General features: G+C 45.1%; 1 protein-coding gene across 1 annotated transcript in view; it reads left to right on the forward strand.

Annotated features, from left to right (window-relative positions):
- The first annotated feature begins 2,553 nt into the window (after window positions 1–2,553).
- RNF11 (ring finger protein 11) overlaps window positions 2,554–16,090 on the forward strand; it is a 32,138-nt gene continuing 18,601 nt past the window's right edge. The window contains exon 1 of the mRNA XM_035333152.1: window positions 2,554–3,175. Coding sequence (XP_035189043.1) covers window positions 3,053–3,175 — 123 coding nt within the window. The 5' untranslated portion in view covers window positions 2,554–3,052. The remainder of the gene's footprint in view (window positions 3,176–16,090) is intronic.

Genomic DNA, 16,090 nt, shown 5'->3' on the forward strand with positions numbered 1-16,090 from the left:
TATGGGAGGAAGTAAAAAACAGAACTGCAGCCATCGGTTTAATTGTCCTACAGTTCTGCAGGAACAGGGCCAGTGTACTTGTAAATCTTCTCAAAAAACATACATCATATCAAACCTACTTGTGAGCTTCCAGTTCTGTGTGGAACACGAACAGCATGAACAGCTCATAAATACTTTGTTTGGGTGTATAATCCATTTGGTCTATAGTCACCTCCACCATTCTGTATGAACAAGGGTCACTTCTGTGTCTATTCCCACAAAAACAGATCCTTCTAAGCAGCCTGTGTACTTAAAAATAGTTATCTACAGAAAGCATGCAGGGGGAAGCCTGCCAGATCTTTTTTTTTTTTTTTTTTTTTTTTTTTTTTGTAACTTAATACCGAGAAACAGTGAAAACAGGTCATGGGTTCCCTAAAGAGAGGCTCCCGTCAAATGGTCACTGAGCACTAAGGACAATCATCCTCTACCTTGACAAGCTCTTTGACTGCTTTCTTGTCCCCATGCTGTGGTAGAAAAACTAGTAGCCTCACTGTCACACCACAGCAGGCACATCTCTATGAAATGACAACACTTCTGCATTTGTGAACAGAAGAGTTTTTCCATTCTTTGCCTCCTGGACCACTTTTCAACTTGTGATCTGGTGGTGCAAAGCCATAATTAACCACTTACCTGACAACAGGAGTAAATGGTCCAGAAAAACAAGTGGTTTAAACTTCTCCGCTTCAAAGAACTCAGCAGTTGCTGGTAATCGTTCTTCGTTGTTCAAAGCTCTCACAGGTGCAGAGTTGTTCCTGTTGCAAGGCCAAATGTGAACTTCTGCTTCCTCTTTGGTCTCTGTGAGTCTGTCATGAAAAGCAGACCTCTTCTGGCACTTGACAAGTGTCCATCTTTCAAATGGAGCCCAGATTTAGAGCATCCTGTACCTACTTAAGTGCAAGTTTCAACTGGGTGTAGCAGTTGGTGATAGTTCTTTTGGAGATCTGGCTCAAGGGAAATACGGGCAACATCTACTCTGTGGGACCCCACAGTATATCCCAGCTGTGTCCTGGCTACATATCAGGATGAGACCAGGGATCCACATTTGCATGCTGGTTTCCAAAGAAAGCAAACCTTGGCATGCCAGCCCAAAGGGAGGCACTCTCTGCTGCCACGGGACCTCTCCACTGTGCGGGATCAGGAATGCAAGGCACACTGGGGATGCGGCCACAGTGACTACAGGGGCTGAAGCTCCACAGAAAGAGTGAGATGTGAAGTTGCAGTGACCAGACACCTTTCTAGCTGCCAGTAATCTTGTTGCTGATGTTGCCCCTGCACAACTGAAGATCCCTGTAAAAGGGCTGGAAATCCATTACAAGTTTCTGGCAGTGGCAGCCCTGACATTGCATGCACCTTGAAACCATTCTTGGGTTAGGCAACAGCTCCTCTCTAACTACTGTTTGCCTTCCTAATTCTCCTATTAAACCAAGTGAACTCACTCTTATGATAAACACCCAAATGACCACATCATAACAGCAGTCATTATTAGTTACATCAGCCCATTGCAAAGCCTTTCTATCACAAGCAACACTTATGTCTCCTGCAACATTTCTAGTCTTAGTTTCTTAGAAAGGTCTAAAACCATTTTGAACCCCATTGACATCAGTAATAACTTCTCAATTGCTGTAGCTTTTACACTGAAGGTGTTTAGGTTATCCAGTGGTAAGCAGCTAAACAGAACTCCTCAACGGTAATGAAGGGAAATCTTCACGGAGGAACCCAGATAGGATAATCAGCGGAAACACTGCTCGAAGTTCTTCATCCACCACAGGACCTCTTGAATGTTTAAGTAAATGTTGTAGAGCCAAATACTTCATTGTGGTCAACTAGTTTATAGATATTTTGAGCTAAGATGGATGCTCATCAGGTCTGACAAAGCTGGAAACATTTAAAGCGTTGTCCTGTAAATGACAAATATCGAGTGTTGTTTCCTCTCTACATTGGTCTGTGTTAGCGTGAGGGGGCATTTACTCTCTTGGAATCTGCAGGTACCTGTACTTATATCCAAAAGTTTTTTTTTTTTTTTTTTTCCTTAGTAAAGGAGTTAAATGTGTGGTTTATCTTAATACTTGTTCATCACATAAAAGGTGATGAAACACAAAAAAACACCACCACAGAAACACAAAAGTGATAAAATGCCTGGTGCTTTTCCCTCTAAATCATGCCCTTCCCAGCAACTCCAGGCGCTCAGCACAAAGGAAACCATATTTGGGGGATCTCTCCTGAGGAACCCGGGGCCCGGGAGGGAACTTGAGCCTCCAACCTTCCACCGGAGAAGCCCCGGGGGGTTGCCGGAGCTCCCGGCGGGGCCGCCCCGCTGTCCCCTCACGGCGCCGGGGCGGCCTTTCCTCCCCAGCCGCCCGGAAAGCAAACACACACACACACAGCCCCGGGAGGTGGAGCACGGCGGAACCATTTTGGGGGAGGGCAGGAGCCCCAGCCCCGCAGGCAGCGGCCGGGCCGGAGCCCGCCGCCAGGCCTCGCCTCAGCCCGCCGGGGCCGGGCCGGCTTTCCCCCGGGCTCGGGGACGGAACCGGGCCTTGTGTCTACTATCGTGGCCCAGCGGGGCGGAGTGAGAGGAGGAGCCGGGGCGGGCCGTGCGACAAAGCCCAGTGCGCAGAAAGCTGGTGACCAGGAAGCACAACAGCGCCGGGCTGCCGCGGGGCGGGCGGCGGGCGGACCCCAGCTGAGCCCCCGCTGCCCCCCAGCTCCCGGGGCCCGCCGGGGCCGGGAGCCGAGCCGAGCCCTGCCGTGCCCTGCCCTGCCTTGCCCTGCTCTCCCCTGCCCTCCCCTGCCCTGCCGGGGGTCGGGGCGGCTGCGGAGCGTGCGGGGAAAGGAGGGAGGGCGGCCGGGCTGCCGCTAAGCCGCTTAGGGCCGGGGCTGGCATGAGCCTCCCCGGCGGGGCGGCTGCGGGCTGCGCGCTGCGGCGGGGAGGCTGAGGGCGCCCAGCCGGTGGCGGCGGGGTCCGGCGGAGAAGGCGGAGGGGAAGCCCCGCTCCCCGGGGCCGGGGGGGAAGATGGGGAACTGCCTCAAGTCCCCCACGTCGGATGACATCTCGCTGCTCCACGAGTCGCAGTCGGACAGGGCCAGCTACGGGGACGGGGCTGAGCCGGATCAGGAGCCGCCGCCGCCATATCAGGTACGGGGGGGAGCGGGGAGCGGCGGGCGGGAGGGAGGGGTGGGCCGGGCTCCCCGCGGGGCCGGCTCCCCCCGTGCCTTCGTCCGAGCGCCGGGCAGCGAGCTGAGGCGCTCCCGGTCCCTAACGCCGCCCCCCCGGGGGCCGCTGCTTTGTTCGGCCCGGCCTCGGCGATCTGGCCTCGCGGCGGGGGGGCTGCGAGATCCCGGCCCTGAGCGCCGAGGGGACGGGGCCGGGCCCGGAGGGGGAGGCGAGGGCCCGCCGGGGGCAGGCTCCGGGTTTTGGCTACAGAAAGGAGGACCCCGAATTTCGGGCAGTGCCGCTTCCTTTGTTGTCCTCGCCCGGTGACATCACTGTCTGGTGTTGCTCTTCTCTCGGTACTCGCAGACGGGAGGCCACACGCACTTGCACAAAAACTGCTCTTTGTCTGGGTCTATTTACTCCAGCTTGTGCTCCGCGCTTATTTTTAGCAGGGACTGATCCATAGCGAGTAACTTTTGTAATCCAGTAGATCCTGTTCCCTTCGGCTGCCGGGGGGACCTGGAAGGGATCGTTTTCCCATTGGATTTTCTGTCTAGAAATAAAGTGTTAATGTACATCTTGATGAGTAACTGGGGAGGGAGAAAAACACTGGGTGTTTTCTGTATCATAGCCTTCACAGAAGAGGGTAGCGATGCAGAATCTCAGTGCCAGTAGTAACCAAAATCCTGTTTTTGACCTCTGTTCAATGCGATGCCCCCCCCAGAGAAGGCAGCTGGACTTGGGGTTGCACTCGTCCACTCCTGGTGATCTCTGTCCCCGCATATAGAAACATACATGGCTTGAAACAGGCCCTCTAAAGGCTGCATAGCACCAAAAAATGAGAAGAAAACAATACAAGGAAGAATGTTAACAATATAGCTGCACGTTTTATTCGAGTTAAAAGTGTCTTCCTATCTGAAAGGACAGAATAGGATAGATCAGTGAAATCTCAAAAATTACTGGTTGAGACACAAATTCTGGAGGATGGCTTGTGAGCTCTTTATTGTCAAGGGTGGGAGTCGTTCAGTAGTTGCAGACCTTGACGTATAATTAACAAAATTGCAGGAAGTATTTAGCTGGGTAGCCATGTAATCTGTGAATGCTTTACAAGTGCAAGAATTACAGCTCTGATAGGAAGTCCCTTAAGTGCTCGAGAGGAGCCACGTACGTAGCAGTCATCGATGATGCAGGGGAACAGCGCTGGCATTGCTTGGCACTGCGTGGCTGTTTGCTTTGCACGAGGACAAAAGCTTAACATTTAGAAAGAATTTCCCGAGATGGGTTATTTTTGTCTGAATTCTGAACTGTCTGACCAATAAAGTGTTTGACAGCAGATTAATATTTTTAAAGGTCATGTTGTTCTAAGCTAAACCTAATTGTCCATTCTGTTTAGGAATGCATCGTGTTTTTGTTACAGTGTGGACAGCCAACTTGATATGTTGATTTTTGTTGCGTTTACATCTGCGATTTCTGGGAAGACTTGGAAAAGTCTCTCAAAGGAAAAAAGCTGTTAGCTCTTGTGAGAGTTGAGAAATCCCATTTTGCAGGCCTTCTCACGTCGCCTTCAGTGGTAGATAAGCAGACATCTTCCTCAGTTGCTGGTGTCATGTTTTTTGATGTTATTTTAAAAAAAAAATAATTTGTACGTAAGTGTGGATGGTTGACTGAGAAAACAGTAGACAGTAATATCAGTGAACTTTCAGACATCTGTTACTGAGTAAGTGCATTCATACCCAAACTTCCCGCATTTGAATAGAGCAGTCAGTCTAGCGTTAGGTGATGTGTACACAGGTGTTTGGTTGTCCCGAATGGCACCGCTGTCCATAAACCCCATACACAAATCTACCAATTGCTAAGCCCTCACCGTAACATGGTATTTTGTGTCTCATCGTCAAAATTCAAAGGTTCTTGTTCCACAAATCTTGAACCACAGTGGTTTGTGACTTTAAAACAGACGTTGCTTACAATGTTGTGCAGTATTTCATGCACTTTGAGGTGAAGGGGACTGATAACTTTGGATTGTATTAGGCCTAATGCACAAGCCAAATGCTGAACTTGGGGATTTCCGTGTTGCCATTGTGGCAGCAGTAGGTTATGATCTCATTTTTACTTTCAAATGGCAGCTTGGATTCAGTATTACAAATGGGAATGTAGGAGTTCTGTCCTTACGTGTGACAAATGCTTACTTCACAATGTTTTAATCAGAATTACATGAACATTAGAACATACAGACCTGGGGAGGGAAGGTGAGGAAGAGGACAAAATGAGTTTGAAAACTTGTTTGTGGCAATTGGAGAGTGTGCAAGAAACTGGAAGATTAAAACCTAATTGCTGGTGCTTTAGTCATGAAATAGACATATTTGGGTTTGTTTCCTTTGGGTTTGCAGCAGTGATGTGCCAACTTCCTGAACAGCTCTTGCAAGGTATGCAAGCAAAGAGAAGGAAGCTTGCTGATGAAGAGGTGAAGATACAGTAGAGAAGGACTTGTATGTCTCTTTTAACTAAAGTCTATATTATTCTGACACTTAAAACATGTTAAATTGCCTGACACACTTGTGCTGAGGGCATCCATATGGGAATCTAGTTAAGCCATAATTTTTTCAGGTGTTAACTTCTAACCGTAAAACGCGCTTCCAATAGTCACTTCATCGTTGCATGTCAAATTTATTTTATGATTGAGTGATATCAAATCCCTCAGAAATAAAATTTCTGCTTCCAAAAGTTGGATTGAAAATTGGATTGTCAGTGTAGGTGCACGGAATAATGAGGAATATGCCTTCCATTCAGAGGCTCTGCATATACCTGTCTGCTGTCAGTGCACTGTAAGCCCTGGGAAGAAGGCTTCAGAGGGAAAACATCTTTTTAAACAGCCATCCACATTATGAGAAAGAGGTCCATAAAAACATCAGCCATTTTCCAGAGCATCAAGCTTAAGGGCTAACGTGGGAAATAATTAAAACACACACAAAAGACCGTGTTTGTATGTGTTGGGGGGAAAAGGAAACTATTTTAAGAGTGGACCAGCATTTTCATAGACAGACGCTGATTTTGGGTGCCTCCATTTTAGAAGCCTGGAATTACAACTGTTTTTCTAAGTGCTGAGCACATGCAACTCCATTTCTAACCGGTGAATCTGATTAGGAACAAGTTAGCTTTGGTTTTGTTTCTTCTCAAGTCCTCAAAATTGCGTGTGCTTTCAAGTTTGTTTTTCTTTTCTGTTTGACTTCTTCGCCATCTGTTGGCAATATGCCTTCTGCTGTTTTTTCCACAGAAGTTCACTGTTTTTTCTAGTTTCTCTTTACTTCTAGCAGTTCTTCCCAACGATTTTATTTTGCAGAACAGATGTGCAACTTCTCTTAATCCTTGTCTCATATTTCTGTTCTTAAATAGTTCATTAGCTGCAGAAAACAATTTCAGAGTTTACTGGGCTTTGGAATGTGTTCAGTAAAGTGCAGAATACATCTTTTCTACCTGAGTTTCTAAAAGGTACTACTGTTGACAACATACACTGCAATATTTTAAAGAAAATATATGTAACACTTTCTAAATTAATAAGCTAAAAGCATGAGAAATAAGTGCAAGTTCTTGGTATTGATACTGAACTCATAAAAGCATGTTTGAAACATTGATATGGAAGATGGACTGATAACATGTTTTACCCCTTTATCTGAGGAGATCCAAAGCTAGCTCTGGTGCTCAGTACTGCCTTGTGTTGTCTCAGAGGCCCAGATGAAATACTCCAGTGGATTTTTATTTTTATTTTTTAATTGAGAGATTCATTTAAAATCTTTTGACCTGGATAGTCACTTGATTAGGTTGTAGGCACAAAGTGAGACGAAAGATCAGAAACATGAGCTTAAGCCAACGCTGTGTGCCCATAATCTTCCAAAAGCTGTTGGCGACAGCAGGTTTTGAAAGCACAATTCAGGCTGTCTCATGGCTTCCTCTAAATTGAGGTTGCTGCAATATCCTCTGTGGGCCTGCTCTGTGAAATGAGCATCACTTGCACACGCTGCGCTCTTGCCCTGTTCTGCCTGTCCTGCGGCACAGAGGTCTGTGCCCGAGGTGCCCTGTGCCCCCCTCCTAGTGCTTGGTGCAGTGCGGATGTACTCCTGCAACACTGCTTCTTTGAGACCCTGGGAAAGTGCTCAGTCCAAAACTTTTCTTGGGGTAGTCTGCTGCATTTCTGTCTGGAACTTGCCACCATGGATGCGTGTATTGGGTGTACTTTGCTCAAAAGAACAAAGCTTTTATTAACTCTCATCATAACTTAAGTACTACACTGCACTGGAACTGTTGGTGTATATCCCAACAGCGTAAAAGGAGGAAAGATACGATGGAAAAACTCTGAATACTGAGCACTAGCCATGAAGGAAAAACCCAAACCCAACCAACTAGTAATTTCACGTAAGAGAAATGTGTGTATTAAGTATTGCATATGCAGTCTTCTCCTTTTCTCTGCTTGTCCTCCACATCTTGCTTAAGATATGTGTATGAATTACAATTTAGTTGGTGAAATACTGCTGCAGCCCCCGGTTCCTCATTCTGGTTGGAAACTTCAAAGGTGTGCACACAGGAGTGTCTGCCTGTTCACGTGTCCCTTCTGACACCGTGGGTGTAGGAGGCCATCAGCTGCAACGAGAAGAGCAACGGAGGAGCTGAAGCTTAGAATGTGCTGCATGGAGGAGAAATGAGTAAGGTGGTGTTGTTTTGTGTACTTTTTCAAGAATGTGATTGCTTAGGCTGCCTTATATAACTTGTTTTCAAAAATGAACAAGTGCTATATTAATATCTCTAACTGTGAAAGACCAAACACTGAATGGTAGAGTCAGTCCTGGTAGACTGTCGTGATACAATTTGGACAGCTGCTTTGGGAAAATCTGTGAGCCCTTGGTATCTTGTGGGGCTGTTCCGGTGAATTATGTAGATGTGCAAAGCAATAACAAATTGCTTTGTTTTAAATATCTGTAGAGGGATATTCAGTTTATTCATGAAACATATGTATGAAATGTAAATGAAATATGCGTAGTAATGAAATATACATATTATGAACTTAATGGTTCATAATGGCATTCAAGACTATCTCACTATTGAGCAATATGCTGTGCATGTCTGAACAACTTAGCAAGTTGTGTAGATAACTTTGTTGCTAGTAATCAGCACTAGATAGAAAGTTTTCTGTGGGTGCTGAGGGTAAACTCCTTTCTAGGTAATACTTATTGAAAGCAAAAAAATGTGCACCTGTATTTCCAGTCTTAATGCACGGTGGTTTCAGGTAGGCTGCCAGGCTGGCTGAGTGCTGCTGTCTTCATCTTGCTAGTGAAAGGAGCTGAGGGCTGGGGGTAAGGGGAGGAGAGGGGAAGAAAGGCAAACCTGAAGATAAAGGATACCAGTCGGTATTGTAAAGCTAGATAACTTTTTGTGTGTGTGTGTAATAATAGCGAAAATACCATTTAAAAAATGTTTTTAATGGACATCTTAATGAGCATTGGCTGAATTTTGGAGTTCTCTGCAGCTTAAAATAGATCTGAGACTCCAGTCAGTTATAAATACACGTTGGGCATGGCTAGAAGAAATGGGATGTGTATGCTGACGTTTGAGTTCTCTGTTAACGCTCTTCCTAATTGTGAATATTGGAGTCAGTTTCTAGCCTACTGTAGTTGAGTCAGCAATCAGCAAGGATCTGTCCCTAACCATTTTGGCCAGGAGATTTTGCAAGAGGAATTTAGAAAAGAAGATAATATGTTTATAACCCCATTTGACAGCTTGCTGGTTGCTGTGTTGCACGTGTTTCCCCAAGGAATGTCTAAGTTGGACCAAGCTCTTAGGCAAGGTCTGTCCCTGTCGGCTGTGTCACTGCTCGTCAATTCAATAACTTGGCTTAAGGAACACTGTTAGAGACCCTGTTAACGTTTCTAGGCAAACTGGTTGCAGAATGTGAGGCCAAGAAACTAAAAATAACACTGCCTGCCAGTGACGGACTGGGATCCACCAGTCACAGTGCCTGTCCTTACTGTTGCCTCCCCACGGACACACGGAGAAATGTATTTGTGTTTTGAGGAGTTAATGGGCTGCGGAATAGACTAAAGCAAATCAACCGTGACTTCTCTATGAGCTAATGAAACAGTTCCTAAGAGACCAGAGAATTACAAAATGAGCAGGTTTTTAGGGATGTCATGGCCGAGTTAGAGAAAAACCTCTTCAGGGGAAAAAAGCTGGCAAGTTCTTTGACTCTAGAAGGCAAAGCAAGGTCCAGTCTGGTTTTAAACTGCGAGAAAAATTTGCCCTGACACCGTGAAAGTCTCAGAAGTGAGAGATGTCGTGCTTCCTGAAGGTAGGATGTGTTTTTGTAGAAGATGCCATCCTCCAGGTTGTTCTGCCAGCCTCAGGGGGCAGCTGCCACCGGCAGGAAAATGCAGCAGCCACCTGGCCTGGCAGAGGGGAATTGACATAGAGCTTCTTGGTGAACAAAACCTGAGTCCACGTGTAGCTTCCTGCTGGGTGAAACTGGATTTCAACAGTAATAAAATCACTTGAGCAGCCCTAGCATAAGCCATGGTCTTTCTTAGTTCAGCCTGCTGTTCAGTTTGTAACTTCTGGGAAATCACTTAACTGGTCTGTGCTTTAGTTTCCTCATCTGTAAAATGAGGAGTAATAAAGCTTATCTTTAGTGCAGACATGCATAGTAATTTAATTCACATCTGTAAAGTGTTCTGTGATAATTTGATTTTAATAAAATAATATTCCTCCGTTACAAAATGAACCTCTGAAGGAATTTACAACAAATCTGCTGCTGTAGAGAGGGAGCTTTATCAGAAGATCTGTTTAAGACAATAGATATCTCCTAAAATCTGTTCTGGAATCTGATCATTTAGTTTTTATTTGGCAGCCCATGTTCCAGATGCTCGATTAGTAGGAATGAGCAGGCTGTGGAGATGGTAATAAAAAATCTTGCCTAATCAGGATAATGAATCTTCATTATCCGCGGAGATTCAGCATTCTTTGAGGCATGCCAATCAAAACAAACAATGCTGCCCTCCCCAAAATCCAGGACCACCTTGTGTTTAGGAAGCCGTTACGTTTCCCATGTGTGCTGCCAGCTCACTGATGGGATCTGCAGACGTTGCTGGCCGTACAGCTGGAGTTTGGTTTCAGAACCACGGAAAATAAACTAGTTTTGTGTTTTGAAGAGATAATGGTCTGCGGAATGGGCTAAAGCAAAGCGGCCATGACTTTCCCATGAGCTAATGAAACAATTTCCAAGAGACCAATGAGTTACAAGGAACGGTTGTTTTATTTACCAGTCTTCCATAGGAATCTCTGTCGGCTGCTCTTATTTCTCGACAACGAAGAAGAAAGTTACAATGCCGGTGGCAGAAAAGCTGCTGGGCCACAATCCATGAGCAGTGACATGGACAAACAACAGATGCGTGCAGCAACTGGAGGAGAAGATAAAAGAGCCTTCCTTTCAACCACAGTTGCGTCAGCCAAATCACAACCAGCTGGTTTATTGCACTGGACGTTTCTGCTGAGCCATCAGAAAGCTCGCGCACGCTCCCTGCTTCGCACACGTGCACGTATGCATGAAACCGTACCAAAGGCCAGTCTGATTTCTGAGCCTCTCCTCCTGCCTGTCTTCAGCCACTGGTTTGGTTCAGGACCTGAAGTGCCTGAGGGAGGACTGAAACTGTGGGAGGAATGGGAGAAACTGTGACTCAGGAAATTCAGTTCCTCCCTTAGCCCCAGCATGCAGCGATGCATGTGCAGACTATTATCTCTGCAGTAATGAAACCTGTTTCCCGTGATCATATTTTTTGGACACTTAAAAGGCCTCCATGTCCTCCCTTCTGCTTTTTTCCCACCCAGAGCAGTTTGTGTTCCTGGAGGCACAGTCCAGAAGCAGTCCCAGTGCTCAGTTCACTGAACTCAAAGGCCAAGTATCTGTGCAGAGACAACCCCGTCCTCAAAGATGAATCTCAGCTGGCTGACAGTGCTGAGTTTTCCAGAGCTTAGCCCATGTGCCATTAGAGTTTGGACTGCTAAGAGAAGTCCTAGAAGCATCAAGGAAATGCCTTTTTTATGACTAATAAAAGTCTAACCGAGTTGCATGAATGTCCAGTGTAAGCAAGAACCCGTTCGGTGCTGTTTCAAAGGGTGGGAATCACCTCTCCTGCAGCCGTGATTAAAACCACCGAAACTTTGCCAGATACTGTCAGTTTCATGAATTCTAAGTATTGTCATGGCAAAACTGATGTAAAAAGAAATGGCCAACTAGGTTATAAACCAGAAATATCTGCATATAAAATACGCGTACTTGGACAGTAGTTCTGTAGGTGCCGTAAGGTTTCTCTGTGGTCCTCACCGTCACTTTGTGTTGCTCTCCTGATGACTCTGTACAAGCTCTAGCCTGAAGGGATTGGAACAATATTTATCTGCCCTTATTTATTCCTCTAAGGTGCACCTTGGTAGGTAGGGATACAAATCCCTTATGACTCAGTGCGTGAACGTCGCAGAATCAGCTGAGGCTGGGCGCTCTTGCCCTTTCTCTTTTAGAGCTGCAGGAGTCTTGGATCTAAGAGATCAAAGTGCATCGGATTCCGTCATTTCAATATCTACAGGGCAGTATAACGCATGACTACTCGGGGACGATGCCTCTGTATCTGACTTTTATTCTTCATTGTAATTAAACCCAGATACAGAGCTTGTTCTGTGTGCTGAACGTTAATCACAGCATTTTATTAACACAGTCGTTGAAATTGTAATTCAGACAGTTTAACTTTGCAGTATAGATTAAGACCAATATTTATTTTGTCTGAAAAAATGTGTTTTATTTGAAGATCAGAGAGAGAAGTGATTGCTCTCGGGTTTTGAACAAACAGGTGTAAGAATTGCTTGACTACAGACATAGCCAACTGCAAAACTGGTTTGGTCTGTACTGTTGCTTAACAGAAAGCAGTTAACTGCTGAATTCAGTGGAAACTATATAAAAGGCTCAGACTGGCAAACAAATGCTGGAAATTCAGATTTAGCTGAGACAAAATTAATATCTTAACACTTGCAGACTTCGTTTTTTTGCATGCTAATAGTACTTGCTTAATTGCTTCGCCAGTTTCTGATGTTTGGGGATTTCTCTTGGTTGTTTTCTGTTTAGGTATTACAGTTTGTATTGCTGTTGCATCCATCTCTCTTCAATTTAGGTTATGAGGTATGAGTAAGTCATCGCTTTTAGTGTCTGCTTCACCAAGTTCTGTAATGTTACATCTTCATTTGGGGACCTTGAGGCAGTTGTGGATTGTCTTGTGAAGAGTGGCTTTCTTGGAAGTATATTTACCTTCTTGTAAAGAAACATTATGTTTTGTAAATTTCAAGTAAAAATACTTAAATTAAGTATTAGTTCTTTTCTAGGTTAATGATTTTTCACCTCTGAGACCCTGGATCTCTGAGGCTCTATGAGCTGTGTTTACAGTGCTCACAACAGCTAAGTCATAAAATCCCATCTGCAGTCATTAAACTGAGAATACAGATCCACACACCTCTGCTGCAAATTTCTTCAGGGATCTGCAAATTAGAAAAGAGGAAAAAGCACTGCATAGGTAGTGTTGCTCTAAGGTCTGTCCTGAGCCAAGAAAGTGTGCCAGCCTGCTCTGGTAACAGCACAAAGCAAACCTTAGCTAGAGGCACCTGGGGATGCAGCGTGGTCAAAGCTCCTGTGGCTGTGGTGGCCACGTGCCCTCTGCCAGCTGGATTTTTTTTCACTATGTCTGAATTTAGACAAACTCTGGAATTTTTAATAAGTTAGGTTGCTTGTTTTACTGTGTAGCAAAACTAGAAAATAAATTTACCGAAGAATGCCCGTTCCTTTTGTAAATATAGTGGCTTTATTGACTTGCAGGAGATGGAGTGAGCTGTGCAGTGACACCATGTTAAATGTACGAGCAGTTTTATTTTACAGAATCCTCCTGAAGAATCTTTTAGGAAAGAAAAAAATAGTATCCACTTGCACAAAAATAAAAATTCACGTTTCAAGTAATGTTTGTTTTTCTCTATAAACTGTAATCTTTCCTCTTGTTCAGTGAGTAACCTGTTTTTGTTACCTCTCAGAAGAAGCGAGATGACCTAGATTTGGAGCTTCCTGGAGAAAAGTTCGTTTCACCCTATATATAGTTTCTCCTGAGGTCTCTTCATGTGGCTAAAGCTGTCACCTACTCTGAGCTGGTAAACTGAGGATAAAAGAGCTATAGTTTTATGCTGAGGTTGGAAAGAAGGGTGTATTATCCTTCCTTTTTTTTTTTTTTTGGTGTCTATTAAATATATTTTATGTACACACCATTATCTAGATTCCACTGTAGTCAAGGTAGGACTTTCAAACTCCCAGCTGCAATATCAAGAACTTAATGTCTGTTTCTTTCTGCTTAGTGTCTTGTGGATGAATAATGACCAATTACCTCTTCATTAAAGAGCGAGTTGGATCAAGTGTTTGTGCTGGCAAGAATTTCTGCAGTGGACTCAGACTCAGACTGTGGTATCGTGGGGTCAGTGCCTCCGTAGTCAGATGGCACAGAGTGTCTTTCTTCTTGGAGATTTCCCTAAGCACTTGAGCTGCTGCGGTGGTGTTTTCATATCGAGAAGGAAAAACTGGGAAAGTGGTAGTTAACAGCCATGTAACAGATGCTTCCAAACAGGTTCTTGGTGTTGAGGGATCAGGCAAATGTTTCCATGTAGTCATGCAGCCAGCATATTGCAGATGGAGGGAAATTCATCCGTGCTTTTGTCAGGGTAAGACATTTTCTTAAATATAGGGGAATTTATCTGATGTAGTGTGTCAGTAACTTGAACTGTTTGGGCTTGTACAGTATTTCTAGGAGAGAGGGGTACTTTCCTTGTCTCTAAAGAAAGTGCTGCTGTGTGATGAAACCCAATACTCCTATCCCGGGGCCTTGGCTACATCAAGGACTAACGCCAATTAAAACCATATATTCCCCTATGGTAGTGTGTGTGTGTGTACCTCAGGCATGTGGGGGAATGAGAATCTGTGTTCACTTAACTTGATTTAATACAGGATTCCGTTCCACCACTTAAAAATAACGGCTCTGACAGACTGTACTGGGGAGCGAATGCAGCTGAGGCCAAGGAAAAGACTCGGGAGGTATCTCTGTGTACATGGGCTGTAATACAGGCTAAAACACGGTGTGCCTTGGGACCCATCCACACGGTGTGCTTCCGTGTTTCTGACACAAGGAAGTCAGGTCTAACTCCTTGCTGCCGCCAGAGTGGATTGTTTCGCATTTCCCTCCTGCTTTCCTCTCACAGCCATGTGCTCCTCAGTCCCTTTGTGGTAGCTTTGGTACGTATCTGATCCCTCACACCATTGAAGCATCTCAGATGGGTTCTCTCTTATTTTACTCTGTCAGCTTAGTGAGCCAGACTGACTTCCTGGTGGAGGTCAGATTTATCTGCACTTCATGCGATCTATATATTCAGTTTTACTTTGCACCATCTCTGGAAAGGTCTAGAAATGGCAGCTATTAGCCATGTGCTATTTCCACAAAATGGTACAGGAGTTTTGGCTTCTCCGTAGAATATACTTAGACTTAACTGCATACTAGAGCAGGCACAGAACGAAAGCCTGATACTAGTTTGGACAGTGAGTGCATCTGGGAACGGTCTGCGCATAAAACACGGTGCAAGCTTGCCATTGCTAACTTCAGAGGGGCAGTGATTGCAGCTGCAGGGATTATGCTGCTTTGGGACAAATCTCCAATGTAGACAAAACCTCAATGCTGTTCTTAATTGTGATCTTCCTGTTCAAAAGCAAACAACCAAAAAGAACAGAATGAAAGAATATAAATCTGTCTGCCACAGCTGCTGTTAAAGAAGCTTAGGTGCATTTCCTCACTTCATCTTTTTTTTTTTAAAAAAAAAAACGAAGAAACTTCGCTAACATTAGCTAACAGTTCATGAGTATATTTGGTAAGTACAGGCATCGGTGAAGACTTTCACAGCCTGTTCATGTTGTGCAGCAGACTGTGATCTCCCTTGGGACGTGAATGATTACAGTAACATCATTCATTTGCATTGTGGGGTGCTGCTGTGCCTCTTTCCTCACACAAGCCTTCCAGTTATTGCTGCGTGGATTGTTTCCAAAGTCTGAATATAACTTGGCAAGCCCTGTCAGTACTGTTAAGAGTTTGATTACCTTTGTGCATATGTATGTGAGGACTGCCAGGGTATGTGGCTTTTAATGAAACAACCTCCCTGTTGTCTAAAACGTTTAGAATTAAGAAATTATATGATTATACAACAGCAGAAGCTAAACTAGCCGCCTCAGTTTAGCAGTCCTGTTTTACATGTTGTGACTCTTTACTCTAGCTCGGTGTGCCTCAGGAGACTGGTGGTTTCCTATCAGAGTCAGTTGTACATAAAGCAAGTTGAGGGACAAAACCCTGTTTCAAGAAGTAAATTTGAGAAGCAAATCATGCTTCTTTTTCTCACGTCTGCTCGCGCAGTGTTAGCAACTCTTGCGAAGTTTGCAGCTCTGCTGTCCTCACGCAGATCGCACCTCCTTGCTTGGTGTCTTTCTCTTCAGTTTTCTGAACTGAGAGCTAGCAACGCTGGACACAGGTGGTAAAGAGCAACTTCACAGCTTTTTTGGATCTCACCAGCTATGTCAGGTCAGGCATACATCTTGGCTTAGAGACCCACAGGAATAACCCATAGGCCGCCTGAGGCTGGGGCCATGGGGGGTGCCCACCCCTTCCGGTGGCTGGGGAGCAGACGGCTGCTAGGCTGTGCTGTGCAGTGCTGTAGGAGTTGTCTTCCGAGTGAGACCACTCGCTGCCACTGAAATTCCACTGGTTTATGTCACTAAATACGCTGGCCAGGTTTCAGTGTGAACAC

This window comes from Oxyura jamaicensis, chromosome 8 (genome assembly GCF_011077185.1).
Source record: "Oxyura jamaicensis isolate SHBP4307 breed ruddy duck chromosome 8, BPBGC_Ojam_1.0, whole genome shotgun sequence".
In the NCBI taxonomy this organism is placed as follows: domain Eukaryota; kingdom Metazoa; phylum Chordata; class Aves; order Anseriformes; family Anatidae; genus Oxyura; species Oxyura jamaicensis.